The sequence below is a fragment of the Balaenoptera acutorostrata genome, chromosome 4 (assembly GCF_949987535.1).
Source record: "Balaenoptera acutorostrata chromosome 4, mBalAcu1.1, whole genome shotgun sequence".
Lineage (NCBI taxonomy): Eukaryota > Metazoa > Chordata > Mammalia > Artiodactyla > Balaenopteridae > Balaenoptera > Balaenoptera acutorostrata.
In genome coordinates this window covers 13,218,755-13,230,992 of record NC_080067.1, presented here as the reverse complement: position 1 = coordinate 13,230,992, position 12,238 = coordinate 13,218,755, and the positions used below count along the sequence as shown (strand labels likewise).

At 42.9% G+C, this 12,238-nt stretch overlaps 1 protein-coding gene across 1 annotated transcript in view; it reads right to left on the bottom strand.

The window, feature by feature from the left end:
• Positions 1 to 416: 416 nt before the first annotated feature.
• The window catches only part of NEK11 (NIMA related kinase 11), a 289,042-nt gene continuing 277,220 nt past the window's right edge, over positions 417 to 12,238 (bottom strand). The window contains 2 exon segments of the mRNA XM_057545576.1: positions 417 to 540; positions 542 to 593. Coding sequence (XP_057401559.1) covers positions 417 to 540; positions 542 to 593 — 176 coding nt within the window.

The window sequence follows — 12,238 nt, the reverse complement described above, 5'->3', positions numbered from 1 at the left end:
CAGGTGCCCACAGACCATGGAGACCCAGAGCGGTCGGGCGCTGAGCCTGTCCTCCAAGTGGAAACAGTGAAGAGCAGGTGCTTCTCCCAGGCCAAGGTCAGGGTGGTCCAACCCCGCTGGAAACCCCAAGGGCACACAAGCGGGAATGCTTTTCAGGAAGCTAAACTTGACCGATCTCACAGTTTAGACCCAACAACACTGATTAGCCCAGGTTTACTACTCCCTAAAGGAGCCATTCCATTTGACAAGGGATTGAGAGTAGAGATAACAGCTCCAGCTCTGTACCCAGTTCCCAGTACAGAGTCCAGCATACGTGCTGACGGATGCTCACAGGCATTTGTCTACTTCAAGCTGCTTGTTTCTGACATTTGCTTTGCGATGGTTCTGGAGAAGAGCGGCCCCTTCTCCCCTTGTGATCAGCAACTGCTCCTCAAAGTAGAGCCACTGGTCAACCTCAGAACAGTCACTGGCTCGAGGCATGACTGTTTCCAGAGCCACCCGGACCTCTGCCTCGCTGGCTCTCTGCTGCCTTGCTCTCGAGGTAACTGTAGACCTCCTCAAACACCTCCGCCCCCAGCTTCTGCACAGCTGATCTGCCAAGCAAGTTAGGAAAGAGTAAGAAGTGTTACATATTGAGATCACTTTAGAGAAAATGTACTGTCAGCCCTCCGTGTCGCGGGTGGTTGAATCTGGGGGTGCGGAAGCCAAGGACACAGACGGCCAACTGCGCTGCCAGTTTATACGAGGGAATTGAGCATCCGTGGATCTTGTTATCTGTGAAGGCGGGGGTGAGGAGAGTTTCCTGAAACTAATCCTCCGTGGATACCGAGGAACAACTGCATTTTAAAAGCATTTATTTAACCTAAGTGTCCATCATCGGATGAATGGATAAAGAAGATGTGGCACATATATACAATGGAATGTTACTCAGCCATCAAAAGAAACGAAATGCAGTTATTTGTGGTGAGGTGGATGGAGTTAGAGTCTGTCATACAGAGTGAAGTAAGTCAGAAAGAGAAAAACAAATACAGTATGCTAACACATATATATGGAATCTAAGGAAAAAAAAAAAAAAGGTCATGAAGAACCTAGTGGCAAGACGGGAATAAAGACACAGACCTACTAGAGAATGGACTTGAGGATATGGGGAGGGGGAGGGGTAAGATGTGACAAAGTGAGAGAGTGGCATGGACATATATACACTACCAAACATAAAATAGATAGCTAGTGGGAAGCAACCGCATAGCACAGGGAAATCAGCTCTGTGCTTTGTGACCACCTAGAGGGGTGGGATAGGGAGGGTGGGAGGGAGGGAGATGCAAGAGGGAAGAGATATAGGAACACATGTATATGTATAACTGATTCACTTTGTTATAAAGCAGAAACTAACACACTATTGTAAAGCAATTATACTCCAATAAAGATGTTAAAAAATAAAAATAAAAATAATTTAAAAAAAATAAAAGCATTTATTACACAAATAACATTGTAGCCCTGGGATTTAGAGAAAACAAGACCTTGAACATTCAACAATATTCAACAAATACTTCTTGAATGTTTATTACATGACAATTATCCTTCTAGGAACTATGAATACAGCATTCAACAAGTGAGGCAAATTCCGGCCTTCATGGAGCTTACCTTCTAGGGCAATGGTCCCCAACCTTTTGGACACCAGGGACCGATTTCTTGGAAGACAATTTTTCCACAGACAGGGGTGGGTGGGGATGGTCCAGGCAGTAATGCGAGCGATGGGGAGCGGCAGGTGAAGCTTCACTTGCTCACCTGCCTGCCGCTCACCTCCTGCTGTGCGGCCCGGTTCCTAGCAGGCTGCGGCCCGGGGTTGGGGACCCCTGTTCTAGGGTAAAGAATAAACAGGTAACTAATAAGATACATACATAATAAAATAGGTGGTGCTAAGTGCAATGAAGAATAAAGCAGGGAGAGAGATGGAGAAGGTGGGTGGACAGGGCAGCCCTCTCTGAGGAGGGGTCGTTGAGAGAGACCCACAGGAAGTGAGCCAGTATTGGGGGGAAGAGGTGAGGGGACCTTGAGGCTAAAACGTGCAGGAGAAATATCCGGAAGGCGAGTGTGTCTGGAGTCAGGCAAACGAAGGGAAGAGGATGGTTGGGATATGAAATCAGAAATAATGATAATGAGAACAATCAAATGATAATGAGGAGAGAGAGGCAGAGGAGGGGAGAAGAATAGTCCTATTACCCACCCGCTAGGCACTTTTCTACCCACTTACACTTTACAACAGCTCTGTAAGGGAGGCATTTTAAAAAATCCCTATTTTACAGATGAAGAGACTGAGGCTTAAAGGCTGCGGTAATTTGGCCAAGTTCCCACGGCGGCCAGCGCTCACTTCCATGCTTGCCCCGGTCCTGGTCCATGTGGAGCCACAGTCTGTGTTATAATCCTATTGCCACACCTGGAATGTTTATTTTGCCTCTGTTTCCCCTCATCTCTAGCCAGGGTCGCAAACTAAAGGCTTATGGGCTAAGCTTGGCATGGGACGTGTTTTTTTCCATCAGCACCATGTTCTATTTTCTCCTGTTTTATTCGTATTTTTTACACTTGAATGTGAAAATCTTCAGGCTGCGCCTGCCCTCCTCATTCTCTGTTTTCTGCCTCTTCTTCACTCACCTCCCTCACTCGTGACCATTTTATCCTAGGCTGCGTCCACTTGCCTGACTCAAGGGCACTCGAGTGTCGAGAATTTTGTTTTACAGTTCACGGTTGTTAAAGGCTCCATACTGCTCCACCGAATCTGTGTGCCAACACTTTCCTTATCACTCCTCCACCATACATTTAGTTTTTTTTCACAATAGCACTGTATGGACGCCCTTAGGAACACAGCTTTTTCATTTAGGGGAATCTTTCCTGGCATCAAACTTCTAGAAGTGGGGCTAATTACATAAGTGTGTCCACCCTGTGAAAACTCATATATACACTTATGATTCATGCCCTTTTCTGTATATGTATTGAGTTCGATTAAAAAATAAAATATTTTGTGAGAACAGATTAGGTTGATGTGTATACAGTCGTCCCTCAGTATTGGCAGGGGATTGGCTCCAGGACTCCCTGCAAATAACAAAACCCGTGGTTGCTAAAGTCCCTTATATAGAATGGCATAGTATTTGCATATAACCTACCCACACATCATCTCTAGATTACTTACAATACCTAATACAATGTAAATGCTATGTAAATAGTTGTAAATACAATGTAAATGCTATGTAAATTGTTGCTGGTTTGAAGCAAATTCAAGTTTTGCTTTTTGGAACTTTCTGGAATTTTTTTTTTCAAATATTTTTGATTCCCAGTTGAAGTCACGGATGCAGAACCCATGGGCCCAAGGGCCAAGTATAAATATTTTTATAACTTTAACTGTGAATAAATGTTTCTTTATTCTTCATTTCAATGGATTTGGTGAAAAGAAAAATCAGAGGTTGTTTTTTGTTTTCCAACATTTTTAAAGCATTACTGCTAAACAGTAATGATGGTAATGTTGACAATAACATTGAAGGCATTAATCACAGATGCTTTCATTCATTTTTTATGCTTTTGTTGTATAGTAATATTCAACCTTGTAATCCCTAGAACACAAGGATCTGGGTTAGGTATTGTGACAGATAAAAAGAAGAAGTAATTGATCCTGCTCTAGTTTAGAGGCTTGTAATTATAATGCAAGTTATATGCATCTTAAATTTTAATTAACATTTTTATAGTACTTCAGAACTTGCAAAATGCTTTTACATTTATTATGACCCTTGTGAACTAGGCAATACATTGAACATTTATCTCCGTTTTACAGATGAGAATAAGTAGGCTGACTTTCACAAACTAACACAACCACTAGGTTGATGGAACTTGAACTCAAACAAAGGTCTTGGAACTTCAAGTGCTGGAGAGATAAGCAGCCCTAGGGTCCCACATCCTCCAGCTTGTGTAGGTTTCCCAACTCTGCCAAGAGATTATCAGAACCGATCCCAGGATGCCTCACATACCTTGTCACCTCAGCCACTCTCAGAAATCCAAGCTTTCCTTGCTGACATGGTCAAATCCTACCACTTCCCTGCCTCACAGACTCATATAATATTAGGGTCTGATCTCTTCTCTACTCTCATTTATCAAGTTGTGTATACTCTGTCTCCTGCTTTCTTCCACCAACCTACTCTGTCTTGTCCACAGTCTGTCTTAGCCACTAGCCTCCAATCACACCTACCTCCTTTCTGTTCTTTAAATGCAACCCAAGCCTTATTCCCACCTCCAGGCCTTTGCACTAGCTGTACCCTCTTCCCTGAAATGCTTTTCCCTTTGATGTTCACATCACTGCCTCCTTCTTGACATTCAGATCTCAGCTTACATACCTCTTTCTTGGAGAAACCATCCTTGACCACTGAGTCTAATGGATCCATCCAGTGATTCCACAGGATCACATCACCTGAACCATTTGCGCAGCACCTATCACTCTGGTATTTTTCTTCTATCTTTTTGCGTATATTTGTTTATTGTTACTCCCCTAAATACCCTACTCCCCTAATTAGCATACAGATTCCATAAAGGAGGGACTCAGTACCTAGAACAGGACCAGGCATGCAGTAGGTGTTCAGGAAATACTTGGGGAATGAAGGAACCACCCAGACAGCCACTAATTATCATCAAATAGTGTCTCATGAAAGTTTACTGTTGGGAAAATCAGGGAACACCCAGTGGAGGAGAAGGGGACACTGTAATAACTGGAGGACTGTGGGTGGGAGCCAACCGTGGGAGCAGCGGGAGACCAGTGAGGCAGCCTGGCAGGTACGGAGGATGCGCGAAGAAGAGGGTGAGAACCGCATGAACACAACATTAAAGAAACCTTAGAATGTAATTATTAATATTAACCATTGATGATAAAGAAGCCCCAAAATGTTCCCTGAAAACATAAAAAGTAACTAACAGTTCTTGAGATTTCTCTGTGTGCCAGGTTCCATTCTGAGCATCGTCTCAGATCATCCTTTTAAATCCTCATAACAACAGTATGGATAGATGTTATCGTTATTCCCATTTTACAGATGAGATAGAGGAGGGTATTAAATAACTTGCCCACTGCCACCTAGCTTTGAAGTGGTGGAGCTGGAATGTGAGTCCTAGTAGTTTCACTCCAGAACTCATTCTTTTTTTTTTTTTTTAATTAATTACTTATTTATTTTTGTCTGTGTTGGGTCTTTGTTTCTGTGCGAGGGCTTTCTCTAGTTGCGGCAAGTGGGGGCCATTCTTCACCGCGGTGCGCAGGCCTCTCACTATTGCGGCCTCTCTTGTTGTGGGGCACAGACTCCAGATGCACAGGCTCAGTAGTTGTGGCTCACAGGCCTTGTTGCTCTGCGGCATGTGGGATCTTCCCAGACCAGGGCTCGAACCCGTGTCCCCTGCATTGGCAGGCAGACTCTCAACCACTGCGCCACCAGGGAAGCCCCCCAGAACTCATTCTTTTCATCACTATGATATGGCCTTTGGATTCAGAGAGACCAGAGTTGGATCCTGGCTCTCCCTTTCACTGGCTGTGTGATCTTGGGCCAGTTACTTAACCTCTCTGAGCCTTGGGTTTTTCATATCTAAGTGGAGGTTACACACACACACATTTTAGCAGAGTACCTGTCACCTACCAGGAACCTGATAGCCATTGTTTTTACTATCCTGTACATTATTGTTGCTTTCCCAATGGTGAATTGCACAGTAATCCTATTTCAATTTAACTGGAAGCTTCAAGTAATTTTGTAGTTCTACTGCCAGTTAAGACACTATTTTAGGGGACTTCCCTGGTGGCGCAGTGGTTAAGGCTCCGCACTCCCAATGCAGGGGGTGGGGGTTCGGTCCCTGGTCAGGGAACTAGATCCCACATGCATGCCGTAACTAAGGAGCCTACGTGCCGCAACTAAGGAGCCCGTGTGCCACAACTAAGGAGCCCGCCTGCCACAACTAAGGAGCTCACCTCCTGCAACTAAGACCTGGCGCAACCAAATAAATTAAAACAAAAAAAAGATACTATCTTAAGTATTTTTATCGTTTCTAACTGAATTTGAAAAAAAAATGACATAAGAAGTCTAGTGGCACAGTGGGAGTTTAAAAAAGAAGTAATTTTGTAGAAGTAATCATGAAAACCGAGTTTAGCAGAAAGCATTAAGAAACACAGATTATTCTTCAGACACAGTTTAAGGAAACTTGAAAATGATTTTACAGACTATAAAACATTCCTGCACATCACGTATGTATGAGGCACTGCAGGAACAGAATGGCAACATGAGCTTTCCTTTTACCGTGGCTATCTTAATGATCACTGGTGCTGACAAGTACCAGGAAACTTTAGGAAAGATGGATCTTGTACCCCTTCTCTCCATGTGTAGTATTTCACATGGCTGTCTCTGAATCTGGTGGGCAGAGACAGGACAGATCTCTGCACAGAGACAGACGACTGCATTTTCCACGCTTGGGCGACATGTGGCACCCCCATACGGGACGTGTGACTTTCAGGCCCTTTGTGAAAACGGTGTTGGCTTCTGCTCTGTGCCCTGGGCACAGAGTCTTGTTTGTTGGGTACCCTGCTATAGCTAATCATTCCTGGAAGGGTTATTTTATTTGTGATCTAAACATCCTCTAGTAAATGTGGATGAATAAAATGTCTAAAAACCAAAATCCATCTAGGTATAATTTATGAGACACACGTTAATATATAGGGCATTGAAAGGTTGAGAGTAAACAAATCTAAAAAAAAAAGATACGCCAGGCAAATAATAACCAAAAGAAATCTGAGGTAGCTATATTAATATGAGACAAAATAGATTCTAAGGGGAAAAAAAGCATTATTAGAATAAAGAATGCCACTAGACAATGAAAACCGTTCAACTCACCAGGAAGAAATAAAAATTCCAAACTCACATGCATCTAGTAAAGTAAAATCAAAACACATCAAGCACTATAGGGAGAAACTGTCAGTTACATCCTCATAACGTAGGATTTCAATACACCTTGCTCAGTTATTGATGGAAAGCATTTGAAAAATTAGTAATAGAAAATCTGGATATACTTAATAAGCTAAATTTAATAGATATATATAGGACCCTCTCCCTCCTGATGATTAGAGAACCTACACTCTTTCCAGACTCTCATGTAACATTTACAAAAACTGACCATATACTAGACAACAATTCAAGTCTCCACACATTTCAAATAATTGATTTTATACAAGATCTAGTTATCTGACCACAATTGTTAGAAACCTGTAACAAAAGTATGGAGTAAACAGTTCTGTGTTTGTAAATTTATTTATTCTAAATAAATTGTGGGTCAATCAAGAAATTAGGCATACCATTAAACAAACTCATTTTAAGCCAAAAGAAAAGTGACAGGTGTGCTACCATTGTAAGATTGCAGCGTAAATTTACTTTGACACTGGGAAAATAGGCTGTAATATTTCTGCAATGATGTGTTCCAGTATTTTAGGAATCATAAAATAGAAAATTCTATTTAAGGGGACTCTCTTGCTGTTATCTAAGGTTTGGAGAGAGTGTTCCTTGTGCTGTTTAAGGGGAAAAAGGGGGTTCTAGGTTTGTTTTTATAAAGAGAGGGGGGCAGGAACTATCCCTTTAGTTATGTGGATATCTCAAATAAAAAGAACTTACATTTTCAAATGAAAAAAAGTATATTTTAATCCTTTTTCATCTATTTTGTCCTATGCTTCATATCCTTGATCAATTTTATCCTCTTGCTCAAAGTATTTTAAGTGTTTAAGATATCCTAAATATCATCTTAGCCCAGATGGTTCATTTACAGGCTGGTGCTCTTTGGGCTGGATCACCACCCTGCCCAGGCCAGTGGCAGACACAGGGGAGCTGAAGGAAGCCTCCCACGGTTCTAAAGAAGCTCCAGCTGCCTGGGGAAACCCCCAGTATATATATTTGGCTGATTCTCCAGCTGAAAAACTCCATTAAACCGCAAGGGAGCACTTCCGCCCTCCCCTGCCTAGCTCCTCTAAACTCAATCTCTCATCCTCCAAACTCCTTTACTGACCTCTTCTCATGTTTACTTGTTCTTTGTAAGCAATATATTTATCATACCTATTTATTTTCCCATCAGCTATTGATTGCTCTGTGTGCCCTCTATCTCTCTCTCAGAGGCTCTAAAGAAGAGGTCTGTGTCTGTGTAGTTCTATAAGAACAGCCAACGAAAATGTCCTCACATTTTAAATATTCTTTTAGTTTGGAAGCCATCTCACACTTAGAGAAGAGTTACAGGTATAGTTCAAAGAACCCTTTTTTGACTTGAGCCTTTTGAGAATAAGTTGCTGACCTGATGCCCCTTTCTCCCATACTTTGTGTGTATTCTTTACAAATAAAGATACTCTCTTACATAATCACAGACCAGCCATCAAAATCACGAAATTACCACTGATATATTACTGTCATCTAATTCTCTAATCCATTCAGGTTTCCCCAGTTGTCCAGTAATAAATAAAAGGATCCGGGTCAAAATAATTATGTTGCATTTATTTGTCATGTCTCTTTAATCTCCTTTAATGACCTTGACACTTTCAAACATTTGAAGCAAGTTGTTTTGTAGACTGTCCGTCAATTTGCATTGTCCTTGCCCATGGGACTTACCAAGTCTAGCTATCCTTCCTTTTACATATTGGCCTGAAAGACAGGAGTAGAGCCTTCTATTACCTCAGGGCATTCTTTGAGAGCTCCACCTGCACCCCTTCAAGAAGGTTCTCTCTTCTCTAGAGTCCAAAAAATGCCTGGGTGGTAATAGTATCTTGGTGCCTAGTTCATGATTCCTCCCTACAGCTTTGTTCCCAGTGTCCTGTAAGAAATAAGGGATCTCCTAAGGGAAAGGAAGCAGCTTGTGAAGTAAGTTTCCAGACATTCAGGAAAAAATGCCCTGAACATTCTACCCACTTGATATCTCCACTTGAATGTCTGGTAGGCATCTTACAGTTATCACGCCCAGATGAATTGCTGATCTTCCCTCCAAATCATCCTAGTGCTGCAGCCTTGCCCACGTCTGTTCATGTCAGTTCCTGCCTTCCAATTTCTCAGACCACAAACCTTTAGGTCATCCTTGATTTGTCTCTTTCTGTCACACTCCAATGGTCCACTGTCTGTCATAATCAGACCAGTTATTAAATCCTATTGGCTCTCACCATTTCCATCACTACCACCCTGGTCCAACCTACCATGCTCTCTCACCTGACTGCTTCAGTAGTCTCTCAATTGGTCTCCTGATTCTACCCTCACTCCCCTACAGTCTGTTGTCAACTCAGCAGCCAGAGTGACCCAGATCCCTTCCTCCTCTGCTCAAAACCCTCTTTTGGGCTCCCCATCTCACCCAGAGTAAAGTCAAGATCCTTCTGGTGGTTTAGAATATCCTGAACGATCTTCCCGCCATATCTCTGCAAACACATCTCCTCCCTCCCTCCCCTCACTCACTCCATTCCAGCTACACTGACCCCCTTGACCTTCCGTGAATACACTGGGCTCATCCCATGCCAGGGTCTTTGCACTTGCTGGTCCCTCTGACCAGAATGCTCTTTCTCCAGATATCCATATCTCTTCTCTTCATCCTCTCCAAGTCTTTGCCCTGGTGTCATCTTTTCAGAGACCTACCCTGACCACCTTCTTTAAAACTGTAAACTTTACCCCCATTCTGCACTGCCACTCCACCCTCCCTGCTTTGTATTTTCTTCTTAACATTGTTACTTTCTACTGTACTCTGCTTTCCCTTTAGGATTTGTCAATCACCCCATTTGAAAATAAGGTCCATAGGGCAGGGATTATTTTCACCTTTTTTGTTCACTGATCCCACTGCTTGGAATAGTGCCTGGCACAGAACAAGTACACAATAAATGCTTGTCAGCTGAATGAATATATACCTTGAAAGCCAAGTAAGGAAGGAATAAGGTGATGTTATACAATTTTATTTTAAAATATTTGCATCTGAGGTGGGGGTCAAGGTGGTGAAGTAGGAAGACTCTGAGCTCACCTCCTCGCAGGGACATACCAAAGTTACAACTACTTACAGAGCAACTACCACTGAGAACAACCTGAAGATTAGCAGGAAAAATTTTCCACAATTAAAGATATAAAGAAGGAACCAAAATGAGCTGGTAGGAGCGGCAAAAATGGGTCCAGCCATATCCCCTGGTCGGTGACCCACAAATGAGAGGGAAATCACAAATGCAGAGGTTCTCCCAAGGAGCAAGGGGTCCAAGCACAACAGCCTCAGCATGGGGAAGATGAGGCCCCAGAAAGTCAGGCTTTGAACACCAGCTGGGCTTACATTTGGCAGAGCTGGAGGGCTATAGGAAACAAAGACTTTGCTCTTAAAGGGCACGTGTAAAGTCTCACAGGCTCGAGTCCCAGCAGAGAGGCAGGATGTTCAAAGGAGCCTGGCTCAGACCCACTTGCTGATCTTAGAGAGCCTCCTGCAGAGGCAGGAGGCCGTGGGACTCCCCCCGGGGACTGAGACACTGGAAGCAGACATTTTTGGGATCTCATTTACCGCACTGGCGCTGGCGCTCGCAAGTACCATTTGGGAATCCCCTCTCTAGCCAATTAGACCTTCCTTGCCCACTGTCAGCCACAAGCCACTGGGCTGCACAGCCAGCAGGGGGTCAGCCTGCTTATGAGCACGACCACAGTGGTCGGCCCCACCACATCAGAAGTGCACACGCAGCTGACGCAAGGAGCACCCCTAGAGCACATAGGTCCGAGGAGAGTGTGTTACTGGGCCTCACAGGACGTCTCCTGTAAGGACGTCTCCACTTATCCAAGATCAGAAGACATAATGGACCTGCCTGATACGTAGAAATAAACACAGAGAAGTAGGGGAAGTGAGGAGACAGAGGAATATGTGCCATATGTATATATAATATATATATATACACACACACACATACACACACAATGGACTAGCCACTGAAAAGAATGAAATCTTGCCATTTTCGATAACTTGGATAAATCTAGAGGGTATTATGCTACGTGAAACAAGACAGAGAAAGACAAATATCATATGATTTCACTTACGTGTGGAATCTAAAAACAAAACAAATGAACAAACAAAAAGAAAACAGACTCATAGATACAGAGAACAAACAGGTGGTTCCCAGAGGGGTGGGGTGGGGTGAAATAGGTGAGGGGAATTAAGAGGTACAAACTTCCAGTTATAAAATTAAAAAGTCTCAGGGAGGTGTTGTACAGCACAGGGAATATCATCAATGGTGCTCTAATAGCTTTATTTGGGGACAGATGGTCACTAGACTTATCGGGCCCATCATTTTGTAATGTATTTAAATGTCGAATCACTATGTTGTACACTTGAGACTAACATAATATTGTACATCAACTACATTAAAATAAAAGATAAAAATAAAAATATATGCATCCTTATTATTTGTTCTAAGAATTAGCACATAGTGAAATTATAACCTAATTTTGCAAAGTGTAAGATCACTTCTGTGATTCTTACTTGTTTTCCAAATTGTTTTTTAAGATAAAACTCTGATCAAGTGTACTTTTCAGTATTTCTTATGTTATTTTCATCCTATTTCAAGTGGATTGGCTTTATGGGGACTGCGTGATCATCTGTGGATAAAAATGACCTCATATTTCTCTGAGTGGAAAGCAACAAGCTTTGTTTTTTGTTTTTTTAAAATTTTTTTAAATTAATTAATTAATTTTTAACATCTTTATTGGAGTATAATTGCTTTACAATGGTGTGTTAGTTTCTGCTGTATAACAAAGTGAATCAGCTATACATATACATATATCCCCATATCCCCTCCCTCTTGCGTCTCCCTCCCACCCTCCCTATCCCACCCCTCTAGGTGGGCACAAAACACAACAGAGCTGATCTCCCTGTGCTGTGCGGCTGCTTCCCACTAGCTCTCTATTTTACATTTGGTAGTGTATATATGTCCATTGTTTTCTTAAAATAATTCTGTGTGGAAGGGGCTGTGTCCCTGCCGTCCTCTTTCACACTTGCACACCGGGGCATCTGGAGAGCTGCCTAGCCAGCTGCCCAGCCGCACGTGCGAGGCCTCGGAGAAGGATGGAGGGAGTGAGCAGCCGAGGCGATGCCCTTCTACAGCCATCACCCTCTGCCGTGAGAGTTAAATACGGCAGAGAGCAGCAGCCGAGGGCACTGTAACCTCCTGTTCTAAACAATATTTTAGCTTAGCAGCAGAAAATGTTTG